At 49.0% G+C, this 25,000-nt stretch overlaps 1 protein-coding gene across 1 annotated transcript in view; it reads right to left on the reverse strand.

Annotated features, from left to right (window-relative positions):
• CCDC12 (coiled-coil domain containing 12) overlaps positions 1-25,000 on the reverse strand; it is a 50,678-nt gene that overhangs the window by 13,241 nt on the left and 12,437 nt on the right. Inside the window, 1 exon segment of the mRNA XM_080339140.1 lies at positions 5,465-5,535. Coding sequence (XP_080195266.1) covers positions 5,465-5,535 — 71 coding nt within the window.

Here is a 25,000-nt window from a genome sequence, read left to right on the forward strand (position 1 = left end):
TCTTCTTAGGTGGCCCCAAAGCAGGGCAAAGCAGGACTTTGCCACAGCTCTGCGCTTCAAGAACCAGGTTCAGATCCGCTGTCTCAGCACAAGGTGTGTGAACAAAGCTCCAGGAAAGCTCAGGGTGACATGTGGCCTTGACCCCCCACACCACACCAAGACCTCTCCCACTGGTCAGATGGGTCGGATGATGGTCTGAGCAGGTCACACAGAGGTCTCAGCGCCCAAAAACCAACACCCAAAACGCCGCAGTTCGGTTACAGCCAGGAAGACAGGTCACCAGGTACCCATTGAACACATGGGTGCCTGGGTGCAGCCAGGCTTTGGAACAGCTGGAGCTCCATGGGGCCGTCCCTGTGAAAGCAGATCTTCTCCCAAATGTCTCCTCCAGCATGAGATGGGCACAGCACAAACCAGAGGGGACAGTTTTGAGCCCCTGACGCCAAGAAAGGCCTTGAGGTGCTGGAGCGAGTGGAGAGAAGGGAACGGAGTTGGTGAGGGGCTGGAGCACAAGTGTGATGGAGCGGCTGAGGGACCTGGGGGATTCAGCTGGAGAACAGGAGCTGAGGGGAGACAGGGACACAAAGAAACGGCCTCAAGTTGCCCAGGGGAGGTTGAGGTTGGATCTGGGAACAATTTCTCCCCCAAAGGGCTGTGGGGCATTGGAACAGGCTGCCCAGGGCAGTGCTGGAGTCACCAGCCCTGGAGGGCTGGACAGACGGACATGAGGTTCTCAGGGCATGGGGCAGTGCTGGGGTGGGTTATGGTTGAACTCCATGATCTTGAGGGGTTGTTCCAACCAAAATGATTCTATGATTATACGATTCTGATTCACCCACCTCAACTCCTGTTCCTCCTCCAGCACCCAGCAAAAGGTGCGATGTTACAGCCTTGGGGTTGGAAGGGCCCTGGAAAGCTCATCCAGTGCAATCCCCCCATGGAGCAGGAACACCCAGATGAGGTTACACAGGAAGGTGTCCAGGCGGGTTGGAATGTCTGCACAGAAGGAGACTCCACAACCCCCTGGGCAGCCTGGGCCAGGCTCTGCCACCCTCACCCCAAACAAATTGCTTCTCATCTTTAAGCAGAACCTTTTGTGTCCCAGTTTGCACCCATTGCCCCTTGTCCTGTCACTGGTTGTCAATGTCAGTGTCCCCTGGAGATGTGGGGTCCATCTATGCAGACACCGATCAGACACATCTGGCAGCACACCGGCGCAGCGGTTGCCATCGCTCCAGCCCCGGCTGCCCTGTGCAGCTCCAGCCAACGCTGAGCAGACTCTTGGCCGCTCTGTGTTTTTGTGCAGAGATTAAAAACTACAAAGCGGTTTTGCCCGGCCCCGTGACATTCTCCATTTCCCAACCCGCCTCCCCCAGCTCCTCCCCAAAATTCATCTCTGCACGGCACGGAACTGCAATTTTAAAGGATGACTAAGTGTCAAAACACCGGCAGCTGATTAACAGCAGCTCGCTAAAGTTTCACTTCTAGTTCAGTCAAAGCTTTTTATTCCCCCCCCCGGCTTCAAGCCCTACCTTGAATTTTTATTTACACTTTTAACATCCTTGATGAGCTCTGCTTGCAGAACTGCAGCCCAAATTTAAACCTCGACACCTCTCTGGCTCCCTTTGGGGTGGCAAAGCCAGGCTCAAGCCAGGCCTGGCTTTAAGCAGCGCCTTACAGATCCCCAAGTCCCAACAGACTGTTTTTCCCCCCAGGAACCAGGCGGAAAGGCCGAAGTCCATCCACACCCTGTTCCTTGCAAAGGCTGCACCAGGAGGTGTTTCCTGGGCAGTGGATTAAGCCTAAGTAGTTACAAATAAAAATGAAATCAAATAAGCCGAGCTCTTTGCAATTACAGACCTAAACTCCCCTGGGAGCTCAGATCAGAGCTGAAATGGCTGCAAGCGTCTCGGGGTGTTCACTTAGGGCTTCATCAGCGCTTGTTTCTGCTGCGGGAGCTTGAGAGAAAACAAGGAATAAAAAATGGAAAGAAAAGAGATCAAAAAATGAAAGGGGGGTGGGGAGATTTGAGTCGGTCAGAAATAAAACCAACAGGAAGCCGTCAAAAAGCGTGTCGACACATAGCCAGCAAGAAAGTATTAGTAAAGGCAGCACCTGGTGCTTCTACAGAATATTTAGGATGTTCTGGGGCAGAAGGTGCAGCTGCAGGGCTGGAGGAGCTTTTTGGGGCTGTCGTTGCACCTAAAACCAGCGCTCAGCCACGGGATTATTCATTGAAGCACCAGGTTTCCTCTCCTCATGTTGTGTGCATGGTGGTTTTCAGCTCGAGAAAGCAGCACAGGTGCCGAGATGCTTGTTTGGGGGGAGGTTTGCATGGAAGGGTTTCAATCACCAGGAGCCCTCGTGTCCCAAATTCAGGGTAAATTATCTCAGTTCACCTTTTGCCACCTTTAGCGTCCAGCGGTTCCCTTTTGCAAAGAGTGGAGAAAGCTCAGCTACACTGTTGGGAAATCAAAATCTAAACCGAAGTCAAGTTATCAGCTCACCAGCCTTCACATCTTGTTAAAAACACACAGCGACACACATTCAACAAGTAAAGCAAAAGGTAAGAATCACCTGAGGCAAATTTGGGATTCAAACGTTGTCCGCAGAGTGGATCGTGGTTTAATTTGCCTTGCAAAGTCACGTTTGGATCCCGATAAAACACGCTGTGGCTGGACAGACAAAGAGCTACAGAATCCTGCAGGAAAATCCATCCGGAAAGCAAAATTTTGCCCCAAAAGTTGCTTACCCAAAGGAATCAGCAGGTATTTCAGGACTGTGTGCCCATGTTTGCGGGGAGTTTTATGCATCATTGGATCTTGCAGGGGACGTGGGTTCCTACTCAACACCTTTGCTCTTGATGTATAAAGCTCAGTGAAGTTTCAAGGGCATCACCCACAGGCAAGGAAAGGGGTTTTTTGGCTGAACCTGCCACAAGATGAACAAGCGGCTGATGGAAAAAGTGATTTGCCAAGCTGACGGTAGTGACGATAAAGCCCCGGTGTGAAAGCGTGTCACCTCCAACATGCTCCCGGCCGCTGGGTTAAAGAGCAGCAAACCCAGCCTGAAACACAGTCAGGGTAGAAATAAAAGTGATTCAGAATTCCAGTTTGGGAGCAGGAGTACATGGTTGCGGACAAGTGATGCTCCTCGTCACGGTGCGTCACCTCGCCACACAGTGTATCAGAATCGTGGAATGACACAATATTTGGGGTTGAAAAGACCTTAAAGATCACTGAGATCCCACCCCTGCCATGACAGGTACATCTGCACCAGCTCAGGGTGCTCAGAGCCCCGTCCAGCCTGGCCTGGGGTGTCTCGGGGATGGTTCATCCACCACCTCTCTGGGAACCTGGGCCAGGCTCTCACCACCCTCAGGGCAACAATTTCATTATATCCAGCATGAATCTCCCTCCTTCAGTTTAAACCATCGCCCCTTGTCCTATCACAACAGGCCCTGCTCAAAAGTCTGTCCCCATCTTTCTTATGGGCCCGTTTTAAGCCTGAAAAGGCTGCACTAAGGTCTCCCCGGAGCTTCTCTCCTCCAGCTGAACACCCCAACTCTCTCAGCCTGTCCTCCCACTCCTGGAGACACCCCAGGCCACCCCCAGCATCCAAAATTTCTTCCTTATATCTATTAATAATCTAAACCTCCCCTCCTTTAGCTCGAAACCATCACCCCTTATCGAGTATCAAGTGGCAGGGCTGGAAAGCAAGAGCCATTTATTCATTATTCATCCTCATTTCCAAGATCTCAAGCTCCCGTTTCAGCTTTCACCCCACACCTCGGTGTCTTTTCCGGCACCAAACCCAACCCCGGCGCCTACAGAGACAATTCAGCCTCGGTGGCAGGTCTCAAAAGCCACTTTCAGCCCCAAATCCAGGTGGGATGTTGAAAAGAATGGCTGAATTTTAGGCTGGAAGTTAATCCCGAGAAGCAGCGAGGGTTTTGCTCCACTTTCTCAGCAGATCACACGTGCTTATTTGCAGCAGCATCCCCCACCGAGGAGCCTTCTAGCCCATGAAACCACAAGAAAAGGTCATGTCCCGCATCTTCAAACCCAATTTTACCCCCTGTCGTCACCAAAGGAGACCTGACGATGTTTTTACCGGCAGGAAACTGAGCGCGGCGTCAGCCGGTCCTGCCAGGAGCGACGCTCTCGCCTCGGTTAGAGCTGCGCTCACATTTTCCGGCGACACGAGCGACCAGCGGTGGGTCGCGGTTACACAGCCACGTGCATGGAAAATCAAGTAAAATAACAATCCGCACTTACAATGACACACGTGCAGGGGAAGGAGATGCCGCAAAGGCTGCTGAACTCAACGGGGGATAAATGCTCCTGATGGCACCAATTTCCCATCTGTAGCCCCAGAAAATCAGCCTCAGGCTCTTCCCCTTTATTCCTCCTCTCAGATCATTTGCGCCACGAGATGAAATAATAAAAAATATGACTTGCATGGTAGAGGACAAGGAAAGATCCTAATTAGCAAACAGGAGAGCAGCACCTGAACAACAGAATCACAGAATCCCAGAGTATCAGGGGTTGAAGGGCCCTGGAAAGCTCATCCAGTGCAATCCCCCCGTGGAGCAGGAACACCCAGATGAGGTTACACAGGAAGGTGTCCAGGCGGGTTGGAATGTCTGCACAGAAGGAGACTCCACAACCCCCTGGGCAGCCTGGGCCAGGCTCTGACACCCTCACCCCAAACAAGTTGCTTCTCATACTTAAGTGGAACCTCCTGTGTTCCAGTTTGCACCCACTGCCCCTTGTCCTGTCACTGGTTGTCAAAGTCAGTGTCCCCTGGAGATGTGGGGTCCATCTACGCAGACACCGATCAAACACATGTGGTGGCATGTTAGAGCAGTGGTCACCATCACTCCTTTCCCAGCTGCCCTGCCCAGCTCAAGCCAACGCCAAGCAGGCTCTTAGCCACTGCGTGTACCCATTACCCCTTGTCCTATCACTGGTTGTCACGAAGAAGAGCCTGGCTCCATCCTCCTGACACTCCCCCTTTAGATATCTGTAAACATTAATGAGGTCACCCCTCGTTCTCCTCTTGTCCAGCTCCAGAGCCCCAGCTCCCTCAGCCTTTCCTCACACGGGAGATGCTCCACTCCCTGCAGCATCTTGGTGGCTGCGCTGGACTCTCTGCAGCAGTTCCCTGTCCTGCTGGAACTGAGGGGCCACAGCTGGACACAAGATTCCAGGTGTGGTCTCCCCAGGGCAGAGCAGAGGGGCAGGAGAACCTCTCTGACCTACTGACCACCCCCTTCTAACCCACCCCAGGTCCCATTGGCTTCCTGGCCACAAGGGCCCAGTGCTGGCTCATGGTCACCCTGCTGTCCCCAGGACCCCCAGCTCCCTTTCCCCTACGCTGCTCTCCAACAGCTCATTCCCCAACTTACACTGGAACCTGACACACACACACGAGAGGCAAGTGGGAATAAATAAATAATTACTTGTGCTTGACGGTCTCCTCCTCGTCATCTTCTCTAGGCTGCTTGTTCTCGCGTTCGCTGCTGTCCTTATTCTGAAAGAAGGAGAATTTTACCTGTCAGGCATTGGAAATGACCCCAGAAATCCCCGCCGAGGGCACAAGACAAACAGCACCACACGGCTTGGAATGATTTTTAAATGACGATACCTTTAAATTAAGCCCGTTTGTCTTTTTTCTCCCTTTAGGATTCTGCTTGTGCACCGATATCAACTGTTATTACTGGTAACGGCATCAGCCCTGAGAGCAAACGGCGAGTTGCAATCAATACCAGAGCTTAAAAACCACCGCACAGGTCCCTTTATTTTCTCCTAAATAAGGATTTCGGGTGTTTTAACAGGTTGTGAAACGTGCCAGTAGAAACCAAACCGTGACCAGCACAATGAAAGGGTCCCAATTCAGCTCCAGAAACACCGTGTGGGACCATAAACCGATTTCTCTTGACCGGGGTGTCACAGTGTTGTGAAGAGGCTCATTTGGCATCGTCCAGACACCGCTACCAACAGCTTAATAGTTGGGTTACCAATTATACTTATTATCCAACCAGGCGCAGGTATCGAGCGTTCACAATAACCAGCTGGGACGGGGTTGGGTTGGTTTTTATATTGATTAACTCATTTCATTCAACCGCTGAACAAAGTATGTGAATATCCAAATCTACCCTTATTTTATAGAGTATATTCTTATAGCAGACGCAATGAATGAACAACTTAATCAGAAGCTGCTGCTCTTCTAATTAACTCCTTCCTCATCCTCCAAATGAAAAGGAAAATACGGCCGCTCCAGCAGACAACAGGTTAAGTCTTTATTTCCTTGAGTGTGGCTCATTCCAGGGTTATCACCCAAGTTACCTGAGAATAAATACACTTTATTTGTAATATCTGGCTACGATTCTCAGTCCCACAAACACACGGGGGCTGTTGTGCCAAAATTCATCTGCCTTTCCACAAGAACAGCTCGGAGACCACATAAACTAGTTTCAATAAATACCTTTTCATGGCACCACAAAGGTTACCAGCCCATTCTTCCCAATTCAAAGAGATTAAAGCTCTGGGTCAGCCTGTTCAAAGCCTTTTTGTTTTAACCCTGAAACAGGTTTATATCTCTCTTGGGAAGATCACAATGAAAAATCGGTTATAACCAGAATACAACCAACATCACTTTCTGATCAGAAATCACTTCGATGAGTCGCTTGCTCTGTTAAAAGCTTTGCCGGAGAGTTCAAACATCTAATTAGCTTCAAAATTACATACCAACTAAATTATTCCCAACCTCTGAGAGGGTCGGAAAGGTTTCCCTGGCTCAACAGCTTATTTATCACGTGCATCTCAACTACATAAACTTTCAAACTCTATCCGGCGACCTGGGTTAAAAATTAGATGACGTGCAAACAGGGAGATGAGCCAGTTCTGGTTCGGGCTCGACCACGATCAGAGTTGTTCAGGTTCAGCTCCTGAGCAAAGGGCAAGAAAAACGGTCCCGTCGTCTTAGAAAAGAGAAAAATACCATTAAAATAGATATATATTTAGAAAGAAAATTGTTCCTAAAAATGATATTTACAGAATCACAGAATGGAGTGGGTTGGAAAAGACCTCAGAGCTCATTCAGTCCAACCCTTGGTCCAACTCCAGTCCATTGACCAGATCACGGCACTAAGTGCCATGGCCAATCTCAGTTTAAAAACCTCCAGGCCGGTGAGTCCAGCACCTCCCTGGGCAGCCATTCCAATGCCTGACCACTCTCTGCACAGAATTGCTTTCTCATCTCCAGCCTCAATTTCCCCTGGCAGAGTTGAAGCCCATGGCCCCTTGTCCTATTGCTGATGCCTGGGAGAAGAGCTCAATCCCCCCCTGGCTAGAACTGCCCTTCAGGTGGTTCTAGAGAGTGCTGAGCTCCCCTCTAAGCCTCCTCTTCTCCAGACTAAGCAAGCCCAGCTCCCTCAGCCTCTCCCCATGGGTCTTGTGCTCAAGTCCCTTCCCCAGTCTTGTTGCTCTTCTCTGGACCCGCTCCAGCACTTCAATCTCTTTCCTTCAGTTCAGTTTCAACTCCCTGTTTGCAATTTTAAGTCCATATTTCAAGGGTCTTCTCCCAGTATTTATTTTTAAGACCTTGCAATACTTGCACAGACATTTTTTGATCAATAAAGACGGTGAGCTGGTCTGCATAACCTGGGTGAGCTTCGTGCTACGTCACATTTCAACAACCTTCACATTATTTAAAATTGTGGGAAGCACCTCCTTGCACTCTGAAATCTCTTCTCATTCCTTTAACCTCTTCATACTTCAAGCTGGTAGAGCCCACATTCCCCTCGTTCTTGCTAGAATTTCATCCAGGAGGGTTATAAGCAGAACTGCAGGTGTGGGCCCACCAGGGCAGAGCAAAGGGGGACAATCACCTCCCTCCACCTGCTGCTCACACTCTTCCTCATGTCCCCCAGGTCCCATTGGCCTCTTGGCCACAAGGACACATTGGTGACTCATGGTCACCCTGTTGTTGACCACAACTCCCAGGTCCTTTTCTGCAAAGCTGCTTTCCAGCAGATCCCCCCAAGATCCCTTTGCAGGGGTTCACTGGGTGCTGCGTGAGCTGCTCTCCACCAGCACATCCCATTCCCTCCCCAGCGTGTGCTCGGAGAGAATGAGGCAGCACTTGTGGCTGTGAGGACAAACAAAAGCCAGTGTGGGGACCTGCATCAAGCCAGCGTGCTGCAAAAGGGACGGGTTATCCCTTTTCTTTCCAAAATTCAGGTAGCTTGGAAACCTCTGCGCTCCTGCTCGCCACAACCCAAGGTGGAAAAGCCCCTGGGATGAACAGCGTGTTTCAAAAAGGTGGACCCAGCTTCCTAAAATCACTGAGTCATTTCGGTTGGAAAGGACCCTCAAATCATCAAGTCCAACCATAACCCACCCCTGGCACTGCCCCATGTCCTGAGAACCTCATGTCCGTCTGTCCAGCCCTCCAGGGATGGTGACTCCAGCACTGCCCTGGGCAGCCTGTTCCAATGCTCCACAGCCCTTTGGCGAAGAAATTGTTCCCACATCCAACCTCAACCTCCCCTGGTGCAACTTGAGGCCATTTCTTTGTGTCCCTGTCTCCCCTCAGCTCCTGTTCTCCAGCTGAACCCCCAGGTCCCTCAGCCGCTCCATCACACTTGTGCTCCAGCCCCTCACCAGCTCCGTTCCCTTATCTCCACTCGCTCCAGCACCTCAAGGCCTTTCTTGGCGTGAGGGGCCCAAAACTGAACACAGGATTCAAGCTTTGACCTCACCAGCACCGAGTACAGTGGCACAATCACTTCTCTGGTCCTACTGGCCACACTGTTCCCGGCACAAGCCAGGATGTTCTTGGCCTTTTTGGCCACTGGGCACTCGCTGGTTCACGTTCAGCCACTGTCACCAACACCCCCAGGTCCTTTTCCAGCTGCTCTTCCCCAACCTGCAGCATTCATGGGGTTGTTGTGACCCAAGCGCAGGACCCGGCCCTTGGCCTTGGTGAACCTCAGACCATCGATCCAGCCGGTCCAGATCCCTCTGTACGGCCTTCCCACCCTTGAGCAGATCAACACTCCCACCCAAGTTGGTGTAATCTCCAAATTTACTAAGGGTGCACTCAATCCCCTCATCCAGACCATTGATAAAGACATTAAACAGAACTGGCCCCAGTACTGAGCCCTGGGGACACCACCCATGACTGGATTTGTCCCGTTCACCACAGCTCTTTGGGCCCGGCTCTCCAGTTGGTTCTTTATCCATCACAGCTACACCATCCAAGCCATGAGCTGCAGCTTCTCCAGGAGAATGTTGTGGGATACAGTGTCAAATGCTTTACTGAGGTCGAAGTGCACAACATCCACAACCTTTCCCTCATCTACTAGCTGGTTCACCTTGTCATAGATCTGGTCAGGTCGGGTTATGGTTGGACTCGATGATCCTGAGGGTCTCTTCCAACTGAAATTATTCTATGATTCTCCTGTACTTCAGCAGAATGGAAAACAGCATCATGAGGATGGTCACCATTTCCAACCTGTTCATCACTGACAAAATTGTCCTTTAAATTACATACCCTCCCGTCACCCGCCGCTAATCAGGATGCACCAGGCGGTGAGTGGAACACCAAGGTCTGAAATGGATTCCTAAGATCAGGCTTTCCCCCTCCCCGCCCCCAGCAAACAAAACATATTAAGGTTGGTTCCCTGTTTGCAAAAATAACAGCCCGTAAACAAGATTTTGGTTTCATGAGCAGAGTGATACAAACCCCTGGACGCAGGGCAGAGACGACGAAGGCGACGAGGCCACAAACCTCTGCGAAGAGGCTGCTCGTCACCAGCTCTCCAAAAAAATGGGGTTCCTAAAGCAAAACGTGATGGATGTGGCAGAGGATCGCTGCTCCTCTTCCCATTGCTGAGGGTTTTCATTGTACCTCCAGCCAGGCTGTGCTGCCTTCCCCCCTTACACGCTCCCTACCCAGCGCTTACCACGAGGGTTTCCTGTGCCGCTCCGCTTCACGCAAGCTGAAAAAGGCAGAATTATAAGATAAGAGCGGCTTTAGTCCAGATTCCGCTGGAGGGAGTGTCACGGGTTTCTAAATGACACACAGAAATATAAATTGCGGCTGATTCGAAGCGTTTCTGGGTGGTTTCAGGCTGGAGCAGTGAGCGGGGGGCACGGTGGAGAAGATCCTGCCTCTGCTTTCCACGCTTCCTCACCCAAAATTCTGGGGTTTCCTGCTGTGTACGAAAGCTGAATTTCCAATTGCTCCACCAGAAAGAGGCGATTAAGGTGTTTGAGGCCTTAGAGACTGTGACCAGGAGCAGGAGATGGAAAGGACCCATTCGGAGCTCACAGCGGCTTGATCTTTGCACCCCCTTCTATTATATCTCCTCCGTGAGCACCAGAGATGCAGCCCATGGGTTGACAATGCCCGTCGCTTTGGGTAGCGATAGACAAATTGTAGCATTATAGAATTGTTTCGGCTGGAAAAGACCCTCAAATCATCGAGTCCAACCATTAACACTGTCAATAACCCATGTCCATGAGAACCTCATCTGTGCAAGCGTTACCTGCATCCCCTGCGCTCTCCAGGTGCATACCCTAAAATTATATTCAAAATTCACATCAGTCTGAAATCATACAGCCAAATTCCGCGGGGAACGCCTGAGCAGAACAGAGATGGCGGTGCTGAGAGCCATTAATAAGTAGACAAAAGGGTGGGGAATAACGTTCCCTTGATATTTTGCTCAGCACAGAAGGAGGTGACCAAGTGCCCTTGCAAAGAGAAGCGATGGGGTTTGTGACCAACGTCTTCCTGGGCAGGGAGGTGGAGGAACATCCCTCTCCAGCCGCTGCAGAACCTGAAACCCCGGGCAAGACGCGGAGCTGTGGGGAGGATCCTGTGCCCCTCGGGAGCGAAGAGTCGTCGAACGGCAGATCCCGTTACCGCGATCGTTAATTGATATGGAGGCGGCCTCTCGAACACGCAACTTCTCTTACAGCTCCGCGTTTTACCGCTGCCCCGTCTCTCTGCGGATTTATCCCGTCCCTCGGGGCTTTGACACAGCGACGGCGTCGTGAGGTTCTCTATTGCACTCTGAATTTCTTTCTTAAGATCTGTCGCTTCAACGTCCTCTCTGAGTATTTCTGTTTAACAACTGTGTCACAATCTTCTGTTTCCTAACACAGGAAGTATTAATATTGCTCCCCAAAACAGCACTTGCCCTAATTACCAGCTCATCCTTCAAGTGTTTCGATGCGTTTCCCTTCGCTCGCTGGTGGTCGCATCCCACAGGTGCACAGCAACAACAATCCGACTCTCACTATTTTTCGGTTCGACTTCATTTCAAACCTTAATGCCGCAAAAGGAGCCAAAAATAACCTTCTTGCCGTTCCACTTTCGCTCGAGCGATTCCTCTTTTCAAGGCACCCCGTGCCGAGGTGTTTATTATTCGCTGTAAGACGTAAAGTTGGAGATGCACACGAGTCTACGAGACCATTCATCAACTGCCTGCAAAGGTCATTCCCACCCTTTGGTCTCTGGAAAGAGATGCTCCAAAGAGAAGCTCCAAAGAGAAGCTCCTATGAAGCTTCTTTCATATGAAAAAGCTTCCTCGCTTGTAGTCTCCTACCTATTTTAATTCACAGACGTCGCAACGCTTGGCTTGTAGCTTCCTATACAAAGACTTCTGATCTGTGGCCTCCTGCTCTTCACAGAGATGGAAATAATCAAATCCACTGCATGTTCAAGGCATAAATCTGAGAAGATTTGCATCAGGTTGTCCCCAGAAGGGTGTCAGCCACCTTTCTGCAAGGCCTATAACAAGCTTTACATGAAATAACTAAACAGCTTGCGCTTCAGATGATGTCTGAAAGGTTCAGAAGCCAGGTCCTGCAAACCTGGGATGTAAATGACATAATTGGACCTGTAAAAATGATGTTAAAACACAGGCCCAGGTTGCCCAGAGAGGTGGCAGATCATAAAATCACAGAGTAGTTGGGTTGGAAAGATGTCCCTGCTCATGGCAGGGGTGGCACTGGGGGAGCTGGGAAGGTCCCTCTAACCCAACCCATTCTATGATGCTCTGCTCACCATTAATCACGTAAATTAATTGCATCAATAGTTTGCTCTCCTCCTGGCCAGCACCAGGCAGGGACAACATCTGACAGTTCAACATTGAGAAATGGATAGTGACGATGTTGTAAAAAGGGTTCTTTGTAAGCACGGTTGAGGATTGACACGTAGCAGGAGGGTAGAGGAGACGACAACTTCTGGGTCATTACTTGGGAGACGAGTCCATCTCCTTCCACCATCCATGGTCCAGGCAGAAACTTTATTTGCCTGCTAAAGAACAACAGGATTGACCTCCCATTGCAAAATATCAGGGTCCTCCAGCGTTTTGGGGAAAACATCCCTTGTTGTGTTCTACCCTTTCCTAGTCTTGAGGTGGGTGGTATCACTCACCAAGCAGGACGTAAACCTGGAAGATCAGCAGAGAGGAACGCGGTGGCAGAACATGAACTTTGTCTATCAAATTACAAAGGAATTTACCTGCAGTAAAGCAAACTCTCCGACCCATCGCGTGTTTCTCTGCATGCGGAGCAGGTCTTGGTGACCCACAAGAAGCATCTGCTGCAGGGAACGCAACGTCTGGAGGAATATTCACCTCTCTCCAGGGCTTCATCACGTTATAATGATCTTCTTTGATAAACCACCAGATGAACGTGGCTTCTTTTCCCCTATTCCCACTGACTTTTTAAGATGCCTCCAAACGACTAAGGGAAATAATTGGGTGTAGAGGCCCCAAAACGCAACATTTCTGCCAGTTGACGATTCCTCGTTGACAGCTACTAAGTTATGGGTTACCTAGGTCAGAGCTGTAATTTTTAAGCAATATTAACCTTTAAGCAATATTAACCTTGATTAACCTATTAATCAAATTTACATGACAAAATGACACTCGCTTTTTCTTACTCCTCATTACAAGCACTGCAAATGAGGCTTTTTCACCATCCCGCTTCACACCTACGGTGGCCAAACTGACTTCATCCACATTACCCTCCTTTTGCCTTTGCTTTTAAATAGTGGTGTTTTAGTAGCGCTTTTCCAGCCCTTTGGAATTTATGCAGAATTCAGAAAGGACTTAAATCAAAACGCAGCAGGTCAACAATCTCTTCAGCTGATTATTTTTGGCTTCCTAGGTGCAAATTACCTACAAGTGCTAATTTTAAGTGTTTTTGCGAAATGTCTGATATCCTCTCATCACCGTTGGTCTGGCAAGCAGCTCATCATTCCCACATGACGCCAGTTCGTCACTTAACTCCTTCCCAAATACTTTATAAATTTAAGCATATATTTGTTTCCTCCTCTTCTATTCTCTTCTTCTCCTCCTCTTCTATTCTCTTCTTCTCCTCCTCTTCTATTCTCTTCTTCTCCTCCTCTTCTATTCTCTTCTTCTCCTCCTCTTCTATTCTCTTCTTCTCCTCTTCTCTTCTCTCTCCTCCCCTTCTTCTCTCTCCACCATCTTTGAAAAACAGTCCAAAATTCCCCAAATCACAAGAACTGAATTGCCACCTTTTGATATCTGCCTACATTTCTCAATTTGCCTTTTTATCACTTTATTCCTGCCCAGCTTTTGGATCCCCCAGGCGATTAAGTTGTCCCTGTATGCTCATATTAAATACAACCCAGCCATCCCCTGGCAACCCCTAAAAGTCAACAAAACCACCTGACAGCTTCTCCTCTTCCCTAATATCAACTTATTTTCCTTGGGGATTGAGCGGAATACTAACGATCTCCTTATCTTCCACTTAAGGCTCAGGGGATGGTCACGTTACCCAGTCAAGTGCTTCTTTGGCACAAATAACTGTCTCTTTTGGAGGAGTTAAAACAAGGTCAGTGCTGGAATAAAAGCAAGTTTGATCTCTTGAGTTGAGCTGTTCCTATTCCCATTTACCAGCTGCCGAGAGCCCGCGTAATGAAAAACACCAGACTTCTAATATCTCCGACAACTGGAACACTCCCAGGTCATAAAATCCAATTTTCCGAACACAACAAGGAAATAACTTCATCCAGGTAACGAGTATTCATCTTTGGTGGTTATATTCACGTTTCCTTTGGTATTCCTTGTACTGAAGGATATGTGGCTGTCAGGGTTACGGCGCTTTGGTCCGAGCGTGGCACGTCCTGGTGCTTTTCAGTCCTTGTTTGCCCCGGATTGAAGCACCGATGCCCTTGAAACCTGGCACGGCAGCTGCTGTTTCAAGGCATTTAACGCCAGGACGCAAAAAGCCAAGTCGTAAAACGTCACCGCGAAGCTGAAGGTTTCCCTTAAAACATGGCTTAAAACAAGTCATTTCCATTCTCTAAGTACCCAAAAATAAAGGATCTCATCATAAAATTTTACGGCAAAAGGCTCTGAATATAAAAACATCATTAAAGCATCAACAGTATCCGAGATCCATCAATATTCTCAAAAGCTGTTTGGAATCCATTTGCTCATAGCCACCCTTGCGGTAATTGTATAAAAACCCATGATTTTTAAAAGCTGGAGCTTCTGTGTCCCTGCTGCTTGTTCCTTATTGAAATCTTAATCCTGGTTCAGCCGGAGCTGGTTACTATGGAAATGGTTAAATCGGAGCCCGAACAATGTGACTTCCCGCAAGAAACAAACACAAGGCACAAAAACCAGCTCTGAAAACTAAACACCTCGGTTTATGCGCCTGCCGCCCAAAAGATAACCTCACACTTCCAAAAGGAAACAGATTTTTAATAAGTTTTTTTTTATTAATAATTGTCTTGTTTATATAGTAAACAAGCAGAAATATTTCCTGCTTTCAAACCACTCCAAGTGACCCTAAAACGGCCGCGGTTTGCTGGTTTAAATAGACGCGTTATCACGAATTCAGAAGCCGCGTGTTTGCGTTGCAAACAGCAAAGCACGGAAAATGTTCCCGAGTTGCCGTCCCCAGGTGAAATCAGTGGGACGAATAAGCCCCAGATCGGAACTACAGGCGTTTTCTTGAAGAAATTACATATAAAAACACCCGAGTTTCAATTAGATGTTCAGAGTTTGAGGGGAAAGGAATAGGAACTTCTGAGCAGGGATAAAATGATATTTGAAAGCCAGAACACTCGTTCAGGCCACAAAGAGCTGGAAAAGCCATGAACAAGCTTCTCCATCCCAAGACAACAGAAAAATCAATCATTACATTCCATATAGGACACCAACAAAGCAAAATTAAAGATATGTAGAGGAAAAGCAATGGGAGGATTTGGCTGAACTCCTGCACACATGTAGTCTACAAGGTCCCTCTCATGGCTTTGTCTGACAGATGACCAAAGAAAACCACTTCACGCCGAATTTCCTCAGCATCACCCATTTCGGACCAATTCTTACCGTTCTTCTCCATGCCCTGAAGAAGTTTAACTCTTTAATTCAATTAATTTAACTTAATTCTTTAATGTAATGCTCCATCTTCGCCCCAGAATTTCTCGCCACACTGATGCAACCAACTCATCACGATTTGGCTCGGCATAAGAGGCTGGTCTGACATTGTTACTGATCTTGTTAACGACGGATACATGGATGCGTTGGTGTTGGCTGCATTAGGTTACTAGAGATGCTCCTGGTGGTTATTCAAGGTGCTTTTGGTGGTTATTAGAGATTAGAGATGGTTAATAACCATTAAAGATGGTTATTAGAGGTGCTCTTGATGGCTAGTAGAGGTCTTCACAGTATCGTTGGGGTTGGAAGGGACCTCTGGAGATCATCGAGTCCAACCCACCTGCTCACACAGGGCCACAGACCAGATCACGCAGGGTCACCAGAGCAGATCACACAGGGTCACAGAGCAGATCACACAGGGTCACCAGAGCAGATCACACAAGTGGGTCCAGGGGGTTTGAATGTCCCAGAGCAGGAGACTCCACAGCCGCTCTGGGCAGCCTGGGCCAGGCTCTGGCACCTCCCAGCAAACAAGTTTCTGCTCATGTTCAGATGGAGCCTCCTGTGTTCCAGTCTGTGCCCGTTGCCCCTCACCCTGGCATTGGGCACCACTGAACAGAGTCTGGTCCACCCTCTGACACCCACCCTGAGATATTGATCCATTGATCACATCCCTCTCAGCTTCTCCAGCTCAACAGCCCCAGCTCTCTCAGTCTCCTCATCACAAAGATGCCCCAGACCCCCCAGCATCTCTGTGTCCCTGCGCTGGACCCTCTTCAGTAATTCCTTGTCCTTCTTGAACTGGGGAGCCCAGAACTGGACACAGTAACTCCAGATGTGGCCTCACCAGGACAGAGCAGAGGGGGACAATCCCCTCCCTGACCTGCTGCTCACACTCTTCTTAACGCACCCCAGGTCCCATTGGCCTCTTGGCCACAAGGGCACATTGTTGGCTCATGGTCACGCTGTTGTCCACTAGAAGTCCCAAGTCCTTCTCTGCAAATCTGCTTTCCAGCAGCTCAACCCCAACCTGTACTGGTGCTGGGGTTGTTCCTCCCCAGGTGCAGGACCCTGCACTCACCCTTGTTGAACTTCATCAGGTTGTTCTCTGCCCAGTCCAGCCTGTCCAGGTGTCAGGATGGCAGCGCAGCCTGTGGGGTGTCAGCCCGTCCTCCCAGTTTGGGATCATGAGCAAACTGGCTGAGGGTGCACTCAGTGTTCTCATCCAGATCATTGATGAACACGTTGAAGAAGGATGGACCTAATACTGACCTTTGGGGAAGCCCATGAACCATAGGCCTCCAACCAGACCGTATCGTGGACCACAACCCTCTGAGCTCTGCCATCCAAGCAGTTCATGATCCATCTCACCATGCGTTCATCCAACCTGCACTTCTTGATCTTGCCGATGAGGATGTTGTGAGAGATGGTTCTGCCGCTGCCCTCGAATCTGGTGGGAAATGACGAGTCTTCTCCCAATCCCTGTGCCAAAATCCTCCTTATTAACGCAAAACATGATCGCATTGAACTCCCGGTGCAAAAACACAGCAGGTTGTTAAGAGATGCCATCGCGACCCTGCGGTGGGAGCCACACTACACTGGCAGGGAAAGGCTCACGCGTTGTGGGAGACCAGATGGAGCTGTCCATTTGCAAAAATACTTCAAAAAATCCAATAATTAACATTTGAGAGGTAAAGTGGAGCTTTTCTGAGTTCTGAGCACAAAAATCGCTTTCCTAAAGGAAATCTGCACAACCAGAGTCACCACTTAAAAGGAGCAAATGTCCATTAGGGATTAACTTAACTCCTTGTCTCCAGGGACATGTATCAGAAATTGAAATTGTTATGGGTTCTGTGGGCTGTATTGGGAGCGTTGACAAGATACAACCGGCAGAGCAGAGTGTTACAGCTTGTCCTGCCAACGGGACAACTTCTTCAGTTGAATTTGACAGGTTAATGCGCTCACAAGAGCCATCCTGGCCTCCAATAAAAGCTTTTGATTTACAGGACACAACACTTGGCAACCAGCTGAATCCTTCCCAAAAACAAGGGGGTTTAACTCGAGAATTCAGGGTCTGTGCCAGTGAAACCATGTGGCTATTTCAACCCCATCACATCATCTTTGCCAAGTCATAGAAATCCCTTCTACGACCTAGGAAATGAAAAATAACCTTAAAAGAAACCACCTGTAATTCATATTGAAGCTGAGAAACCACCAGTGCCTTGAACAGCCAGGGATGACGTCCCAATTTTCTCTTTGTTCTCTGGGCTTGCATTTTAGAAGCATTTTGGTGGGTTAATAAGTCACTCTGTTGCCCTCGGATAAAAGCAGAAACAAATCCAAAGGCTCCACATGGCCGGTTTCAATTCTCTGAGGAAGAAAAGGAAAAATAATTAAAAACTAAAATAAAATTAGCAAGACGACAACCGGGTTTGTGTTTACGCACCAAGACCTCGCTGAAAGGTAAAACGTTTGCTGCGGCCAAGAATTTCCATGCGTGAATCCTCCCAAATCCATATTTATATTTAAAAATAAAAGAAATTGAGATAAACCACACGGATGTAAATCATGGCTTGGCGTTCGCTAATTAAGCAGTGCCGCTCGGGCGCGGGACGAAGCCAACGCTGCATGTTTGGAGCTGATGATTAACCTGTTTTCTGGAGGTTTCTCTTTGTTGTCCCGGGCGGAAAGACGCTGATAAACTTGCTCAACCATGGAGATCACGGCGACCATCCCGTCTTCGTTAATCTTATCAATCATTTGCTTGGAGGCTGCAAGGGAACTCAACTTTATAAGAAAATTCCTCAATAACAACCAGCAATTTTATGTTTCCGTAGAGAAAGGACGGCCCAGCAACACACAACTATTCATTCCGGCTTTTTACGGCACAAATTATTTCAGCGACAAGACTTTAATTTCCACGTTTGTGAACTTGCGATGGTTCAAAACAACCTGAGAGGGTAAATGAACACGCAGGCTTAGCAAATAATAATTTAATCAATGGCAAAACCCAGGTATTTACAGTCCGGCATCGAAATAATTAGGCAGACGAGTTAATAAGCGTGGTTTCTGTTTTCTGTGATTCACACAAGGTCATGGCCACGGGGACTCTCAAGATATGGATGAAACGCAACGACAACAAAATGCTTAACTGAAAAATAAAATAGAAATACGGACAAAAAGTCTCTTTGGAACCTTTCTCCATGCGCCACAGTGGGTGGGAGGAGAGCGGCACCCAGTGCAAAGCACCAGCCGAGCCCTGGATGATATTTCAGGATGGTTTTTTGGATAAAAAAAGGATTATTTTCACCCAAACTTCACCTATTTTGTTCATCAAACCGGGTAATAACCAAAGTCTCTACCCAGTGCTGGGAGCCCAAGTCCTGACCTGCCACAGAATCCCAGAGTGTCAGGGGTTGAAGGGCCCTGGAAAGCTCATCCAGTGCAATCCCCCCATGGAGCAGGAACACCCAGATGAGGTTACACAGGAAGGTGTCCAGGCGGGTTGGAATGTCTGCACAGAAGGAGACTCCACAACCCCCTGGGCAGCCTGGGCCAGGCTCTGACACCCTCACCCCAAACAAGTTGCTTCTCATATTCAAGTGGAACCTCTTGTGTTCCAGTTTGTCCCCATTGCCCCTTGTCCTGTCCCTGGTTGTCACCAGCAGAGCCTGGCTCCATCCTCCTGACACTCCCCCTTTCCATATTGATCCCCAGCAGTGAGTCCCCCCTCAGTGTCCTCTTGTCCAGCTCCAGAGCCCCAGCTCCCTCAGCCTTTCCTCACACGGGAGATGCTCCACTCCCTGCAGCATCTTGGTGGCTGCGCTGGACTCTCTGCAGCAGTTCCCTGTCCTGCTGGAACTGAGGGGCCACAGCTGGACACAAGATTCCAGGTGTGGTCTCCCCAGGGCAGAGCAGAGGGGCAGGAGAACCTCTCTGACCTACTGACCACCCCCTTCTAACCCACCCCAGGTCCCATTGGCTTCCTGGCCACAAGGGCCCAGTGCTGGCTCATGGTCACCCTGCTGTCCCCAGGACCCCCAGCTCCCTTTCCCCTACGCTTCTCTCTAAAAGGTCATTCCCCAATTAAGGCCATTTGCATCCACCTCTGCCATTTCCCTGCTGATTTTGAGCCTTTTGGCGTGATTTACTTCTTTCCTTCTATTTCTAAAATGCAGCTTTGTTAGGTTGAAGAGGCAGCAAAGCGCTGGCCTGGGATGGGGCATCCACCACCTTTCCGGGCAACCTCACCACCCTCAGCATCCCAACTTTATTCCTTATGTCCGGCCTAAATCTTCCTCCTTCAGTTTGAAACTGTGGCAGAACCGTCTCGACTTTCCCCTACACTGCTCTCTAATAGGTCATTCCCCAATATTCGCTTTTGCAAAGAGCCTGAAACATACAGAAGAAAACAGCATAGAGTGCTCAAAAGCTGAGCTTTGCATTATTTTTTTTCAAAAAGCACCAAGCACGAGCGCTCCCCTATATTGTTGCACCTCTATTTTTAATTTTAGTTTCTTTTTTAAGAGTCTGCCAACCTTTAGAAACATTTATTTGCTCTTTCAGACACCAAGACACTGAAACACTTGTAGAAGAGGAGCAGAATAACTCTGATGATGTGGTGAATACCTGAGCAAACAGCACAGAAATTTAGCATAAAGATACGAAAACAGGCAAAACAAAGTAGACAACTAATAGGAGAGAACTAAACGCTCTTCAAGAAGATGTCAGCAAGAATTATGGCTATTTTTCTCATTGGGAAACCGCCTGGATTGCCCAGCACCGTGGGGAGAAATCCAGGGATGAACATCGTGGTCCAAACGCTCACGGGGTGAGAAAAACAAAGGGAACATTCAGCTTTTGGTGGCTTTGTCTCCAAACTCCTCACACGGCCACAACGAATCAGAAATTAGATGGGAATGGAGAAAAATCTCCCTTCTCCACCCGCATCCGAGTGTGAGGGAACGAGCACAATCAATCAATCAATCACAGCCCGACGAACGCTCAAATGGCGCGGAACGAAACGTTTCACCCAACCACGCCGAGTAATCCCAACCGCACCACATTCGATGTGTTTTTTGCCGACAAGGTCAATTATTCGCATCTTTTGCCAACGATGTGCCTGCATTAAAAAGAAGCAAGTTTGGCAGCATCTTGCAAGGATGAACAGGAGCACCAAGTATTTACTGGAAGTCTTGAGTGCTTTTCAAATTAATTAAATTAATTATTCTGGATGCCTCTGTGGCAGCTCTGCGTGTTGTTACTCAAAATAACCCCGTCGCACTCTGTTATTTATACCTGAGTGCTGGCTGTCGCAGGCTTATAAATAACTATATCTCACCTGGCTTCCCAGTTTGTCAGCCCCTGCCCTGGCTTGCTGAAAAGTCTCTTTTCAGGCTGGTCTTGCTGGTATTGTCATCCTGCAGCTTTGTCCCCTGCCCCATCCCAGGTGGCTGTACCAGAGCCCCCCTGCATCCTCATCTTCCATCTATCCTCATCCTCCATCTATCCATCTCCATCCATCCTCATCCTCCACCCATCCTCATCCGCCATCCATCCCTGTCCTCCATCCATCCGCATCCTCATCCTCCATCCTTCCTTGTCCTCCATCTATCCTCATCCTCCATCCATCCCCATCCTCATCCTTCAACCATTCATCTCCATCCATCCCTGTCCTCCACCCATCCCCATCCTTATCCTACAGCTACCCTCAACCTCCATCTGTCCATCTTCTTTCTCCATCCACCCTCTTCCTCCATCTGTCCTCATCCTCCATCCATCCCCATCCTCCAACCATTAATCTCCACCCATCCCCAACCTCATCCTACATCTACCCTCATCTTCTATCCGTCCTCATTCTCCATCTGTCCATCTTCTTTCTCCATCCACCATCCACCCTCTTCCTCCATCTGTCCTCATCTTCCATCCATCCTCATCCTCCAACCATTCATCTCCATCTATCCCCATCCTCATCCATCCATCCTCTTCCTCCACCCATCCCCATCCTCATCCTCCATCCATCTTCTTCCTCCATCCATCCGTCCTCTTCCTCCACCCATCTCCATCCACCATCCATCCATCCTCATCTTCCATCCATGCCCATCCTTATCCTCCATCCATCCCCATCCTCCATCCATCCTCATCCTCCACCCATTCACGTCCATCCATCCTCATCCTCCATCCATCCATCCTCATTCCCCACACATCCGCATCTTCCATCCATCCTCATCCTCCATCCATCCATCCTCATTCCCCACACATCCTCATCTTCCATCCATCCTCATCCTCCATCCATCCATCCATCCATCCCCGCCAACCGCACCTTCCCACAGCCGTCGCTCACTTCACCCCGTGGGAAACCACTTCAAGGACTCACCTCCCACAAAAATGAACCCAAACCAACCAACCAAAAGGGAATAAAAATTAAAAATAAATTAAAAATAAATTAAAAATAAAGGCTGGTTAGCTGCACGAACCAGGCAATGGCAGCATAAAACACAGGCAGGATGAGGCCGCAGTAGAATCCACTTGGACGGGTGTAAAAGGTTGTTAAACTCCAGCCTAAAACCACAGTTTTGTAAATGCACAAAAACCTTAAGCTTAAACTAAAGTCTGGTCATCCTCCTCCTCACCCCTCGTGTTCACAAGGTCTCCCCGTGAACGAGATCCAAGAATGGAAGGGAGAGAAACCTTCCTGCTGGGCTAGTTTGAACCCGGCTCGGTTTGTTTTAAGCCGGGCTCACCGGAGGGACGGCAAAAGGAAACAAGCAGGACTCGCTTTCTCCCCCGGTAGCATCTTGGGAATGGCAGCCGCAGCACAACACTCGTATTAATTTGGCTCCCTTGCGCAAAACCTGTCAAACAGCACAGGGAGGAGGCAGCTGCGACTGTCGCTGTTCCTGGGGATTGTGGCAGGGAGCCGAGAACGAGCAGACGTGAAGTTGAGTCTTGACTATAAGCACCGAATTTGCACATTTTTAAGGGAAACGGAGACCCACCTCCCTCCTCCTCTGTGTGTTGTGCACAGCGTTGTTTTAAGTAATCATACACTTGCGCTCATCTACTCGCAGACCTTATTTCCCAGCGTTTCATGACCACACGGTCACAAAATGTTTCCAGAGTTTAAGGAAAAGAGAAAACCACCATATTTCACATCGGCCGCAAGACAAACGAGTGTCCAAGAATATATTGATTTTTAGCTTTACTATCGATAGTTTTCCCTGTAGGTATCGATCAAGCCACACGATGCCAGAGTCCACCCAGCCAAGGACCTCGCAGCAAAAAACACCCAAAATCTCCAGCAAATTCAGAATTATTAGGTCGGCACAAAAGTAATCGCGGTTTTTACATGGTTGAAAGTTGCCGTTTGATGTTGGATACGATCTTAAATAAATGTGCTTATGTTAGACACCATTTTAACATGCTTTTATCACTTCATGTTTATTTGCTACTGACTTATTACTTACTGTTTATTTTCTATGTATTTTAGACCTTGGAAATGATGTTAGACCAAAAAGAAAAGTCAAACTATTTTCTTATGCGAGTTCAAAATGGGTCGTAAAGCAGCGGAGGCAACTTGTGACATCAACATGTTTGGCCCAGAAACTGCTAACGAACGCGGCTCGTTAACGTGCAGCAGTGGTTCAAGAAGCTTCCCAAAGGAGACAAGAGCTCTGAAGATGAGGGCGGTGGCCATTGGAAGGTGACAACGACCAACGGAGAGCAATCATCAAAGCTGATCCTCTTCCAACTACATGAGAAGCTGCCGAAGACTCAACGTTGACCGTTCTACGGCCGTTCGGCATTTGAAGCAAATTGGAAGGGTGAAAAAGCTCAAAAAGTGGGTGCCTCAAGAGCACCCATCATCGTTTTGAAGGGTCGTCTTTTCTTATTCTACGCAACAACGAACCACTTCTCAATCGGGTTGTGACATGCAACACAAAGTGGATTGTATATGACAACCAGCTCAGTGGCTGGACCAAGAAGAACCTCCAAAGCGCCTCCCAAAGCCAAACTTGCACCAAAAAAATGCCATGGTCACTGTTTGGTTCTCTCCTGACACTCGGATCCACTCCAGCATTCCAAATCCCAGTGAAACCATCACATCTGAGAAGGATGCTCAGCAAATCGATGGGATGCACCAAAAACCGCAACACGTGCAGCCGGCATCAGCCGACAGAAAGGGCCCGATTCTTCTCCACGACAACGCCCGACCACATGTCGCACAATGAACGCTTCAAGAGTGGAATGAATTGGGCTACAAAGTTTTGCCTCCTCTGCCATATTCACCTGACTCTCACCAACCTGCTGCCGCTTCTTTAAGTACCTCGACAACTTTTTGCAGGGAAAACGCTTCCACAACCAGTAGAATGCAGAAAACGCTTTCCAAGGGTTCACTGAATCCCGAAGCACAGACTCTTACACTATGGAAATAAACAAACTTATTTATCGTTGGCAAAAATTGATGGTAATCACTCCTATTTTGACTAAGAAAGGTGTGTTTGAGATTAGTTATAACAACTTAAATTACAAAACTGCATTTACTTTTGCACCAATATAATACCAAGCCCCTTTCAACTAATCTTCCCCATCGCCCCCGGGATGTCCAAGCGCTGGGCTGTACCAGGGTGGCTCTGGAGGACCCTTTTGTCTCAAAGTCAACAATGTTTTGGTCAGAAATGCCTCAAGGAACATTTCCTGAGGTTAGACGACCAATGCGCATGTATTTGCATGTCGCTGGTGGAAGCACCATCCTTTTACCCCTAAGTTTCTACCTCCAGCCACGCAAGCACCGTTTATGACTCTCCTAATAAAGCCCAACTAGAAACAAAGCCTTTGTAGCACTGTGTGTTTTATTCTCGCCACAATAACTTCACTCCTCTCTGTTTCCACAGCAACTGTTTTCTTGGCCGCTCACATAGAACCACAGAATCCAGAGTGTCAGGGGTTGAAGGGCCCTGGAAAGCTCATCCAGTGCAATCCCCCCATGGAGCAGGAACACCCAGATGAGGTTACACAGGAAGGTGTCCAGGCGGGTTGGAATGTCTGCACAGAAGGAGACTCCACAACCCCCTGGGCAGCCTGGGCCAGGCTCTGCCACCCTCACCAGAAACCAGTTTCTTCTCATATTTAAGTGGAACCTCCTCTGTTCGTGTTTGCGCCCGTTACCCCTTGTCCTGTCCCTGGTTGTCACCAGCAGAGCCTGGCTCCATCCTCCTGACACTGCCCCTTTCCATCTTGATCCCCAGCAATGAGTCCCCCCTCAGTGTCCTCTTGTCCAGCTCCAGAGCCCCAGCTCCCTCAGCCTTTCCTCACACGGGAGATGCTCCACTCCCTGCAGCATCTTGGTGGCTGCGCTGGACTCTCTGCAGCAGTTCCCTGTCCTGCTGGAACTGAGGGGCCACAGCTGGACACAAGATTCCAGGTGTGGTCTCCCCAGGGCAGAGCAGAGGGGCAGGAGAACCTCTCTGACCTACTGACCACCCCCTTCTAACCCACCCCAGGTCCCATTGGCTTCCTGGCCACAAGGGCCCAGTGCTGGCTCATGGTCACCCTGCTGTCCCC

Source organism: Nesoenas mayeri, assembly GCF_963082525.1.
Source record: "Nesoenas mayeri genome assembly, chromosome: 2".
NCBI classification, from domain to species: domain Eukaryota; kingdom Metazoa; phylum Chordata; class Aves; order Columbiformes; family Columbidae; genus Nesoenas; species Nesoenas mayeri.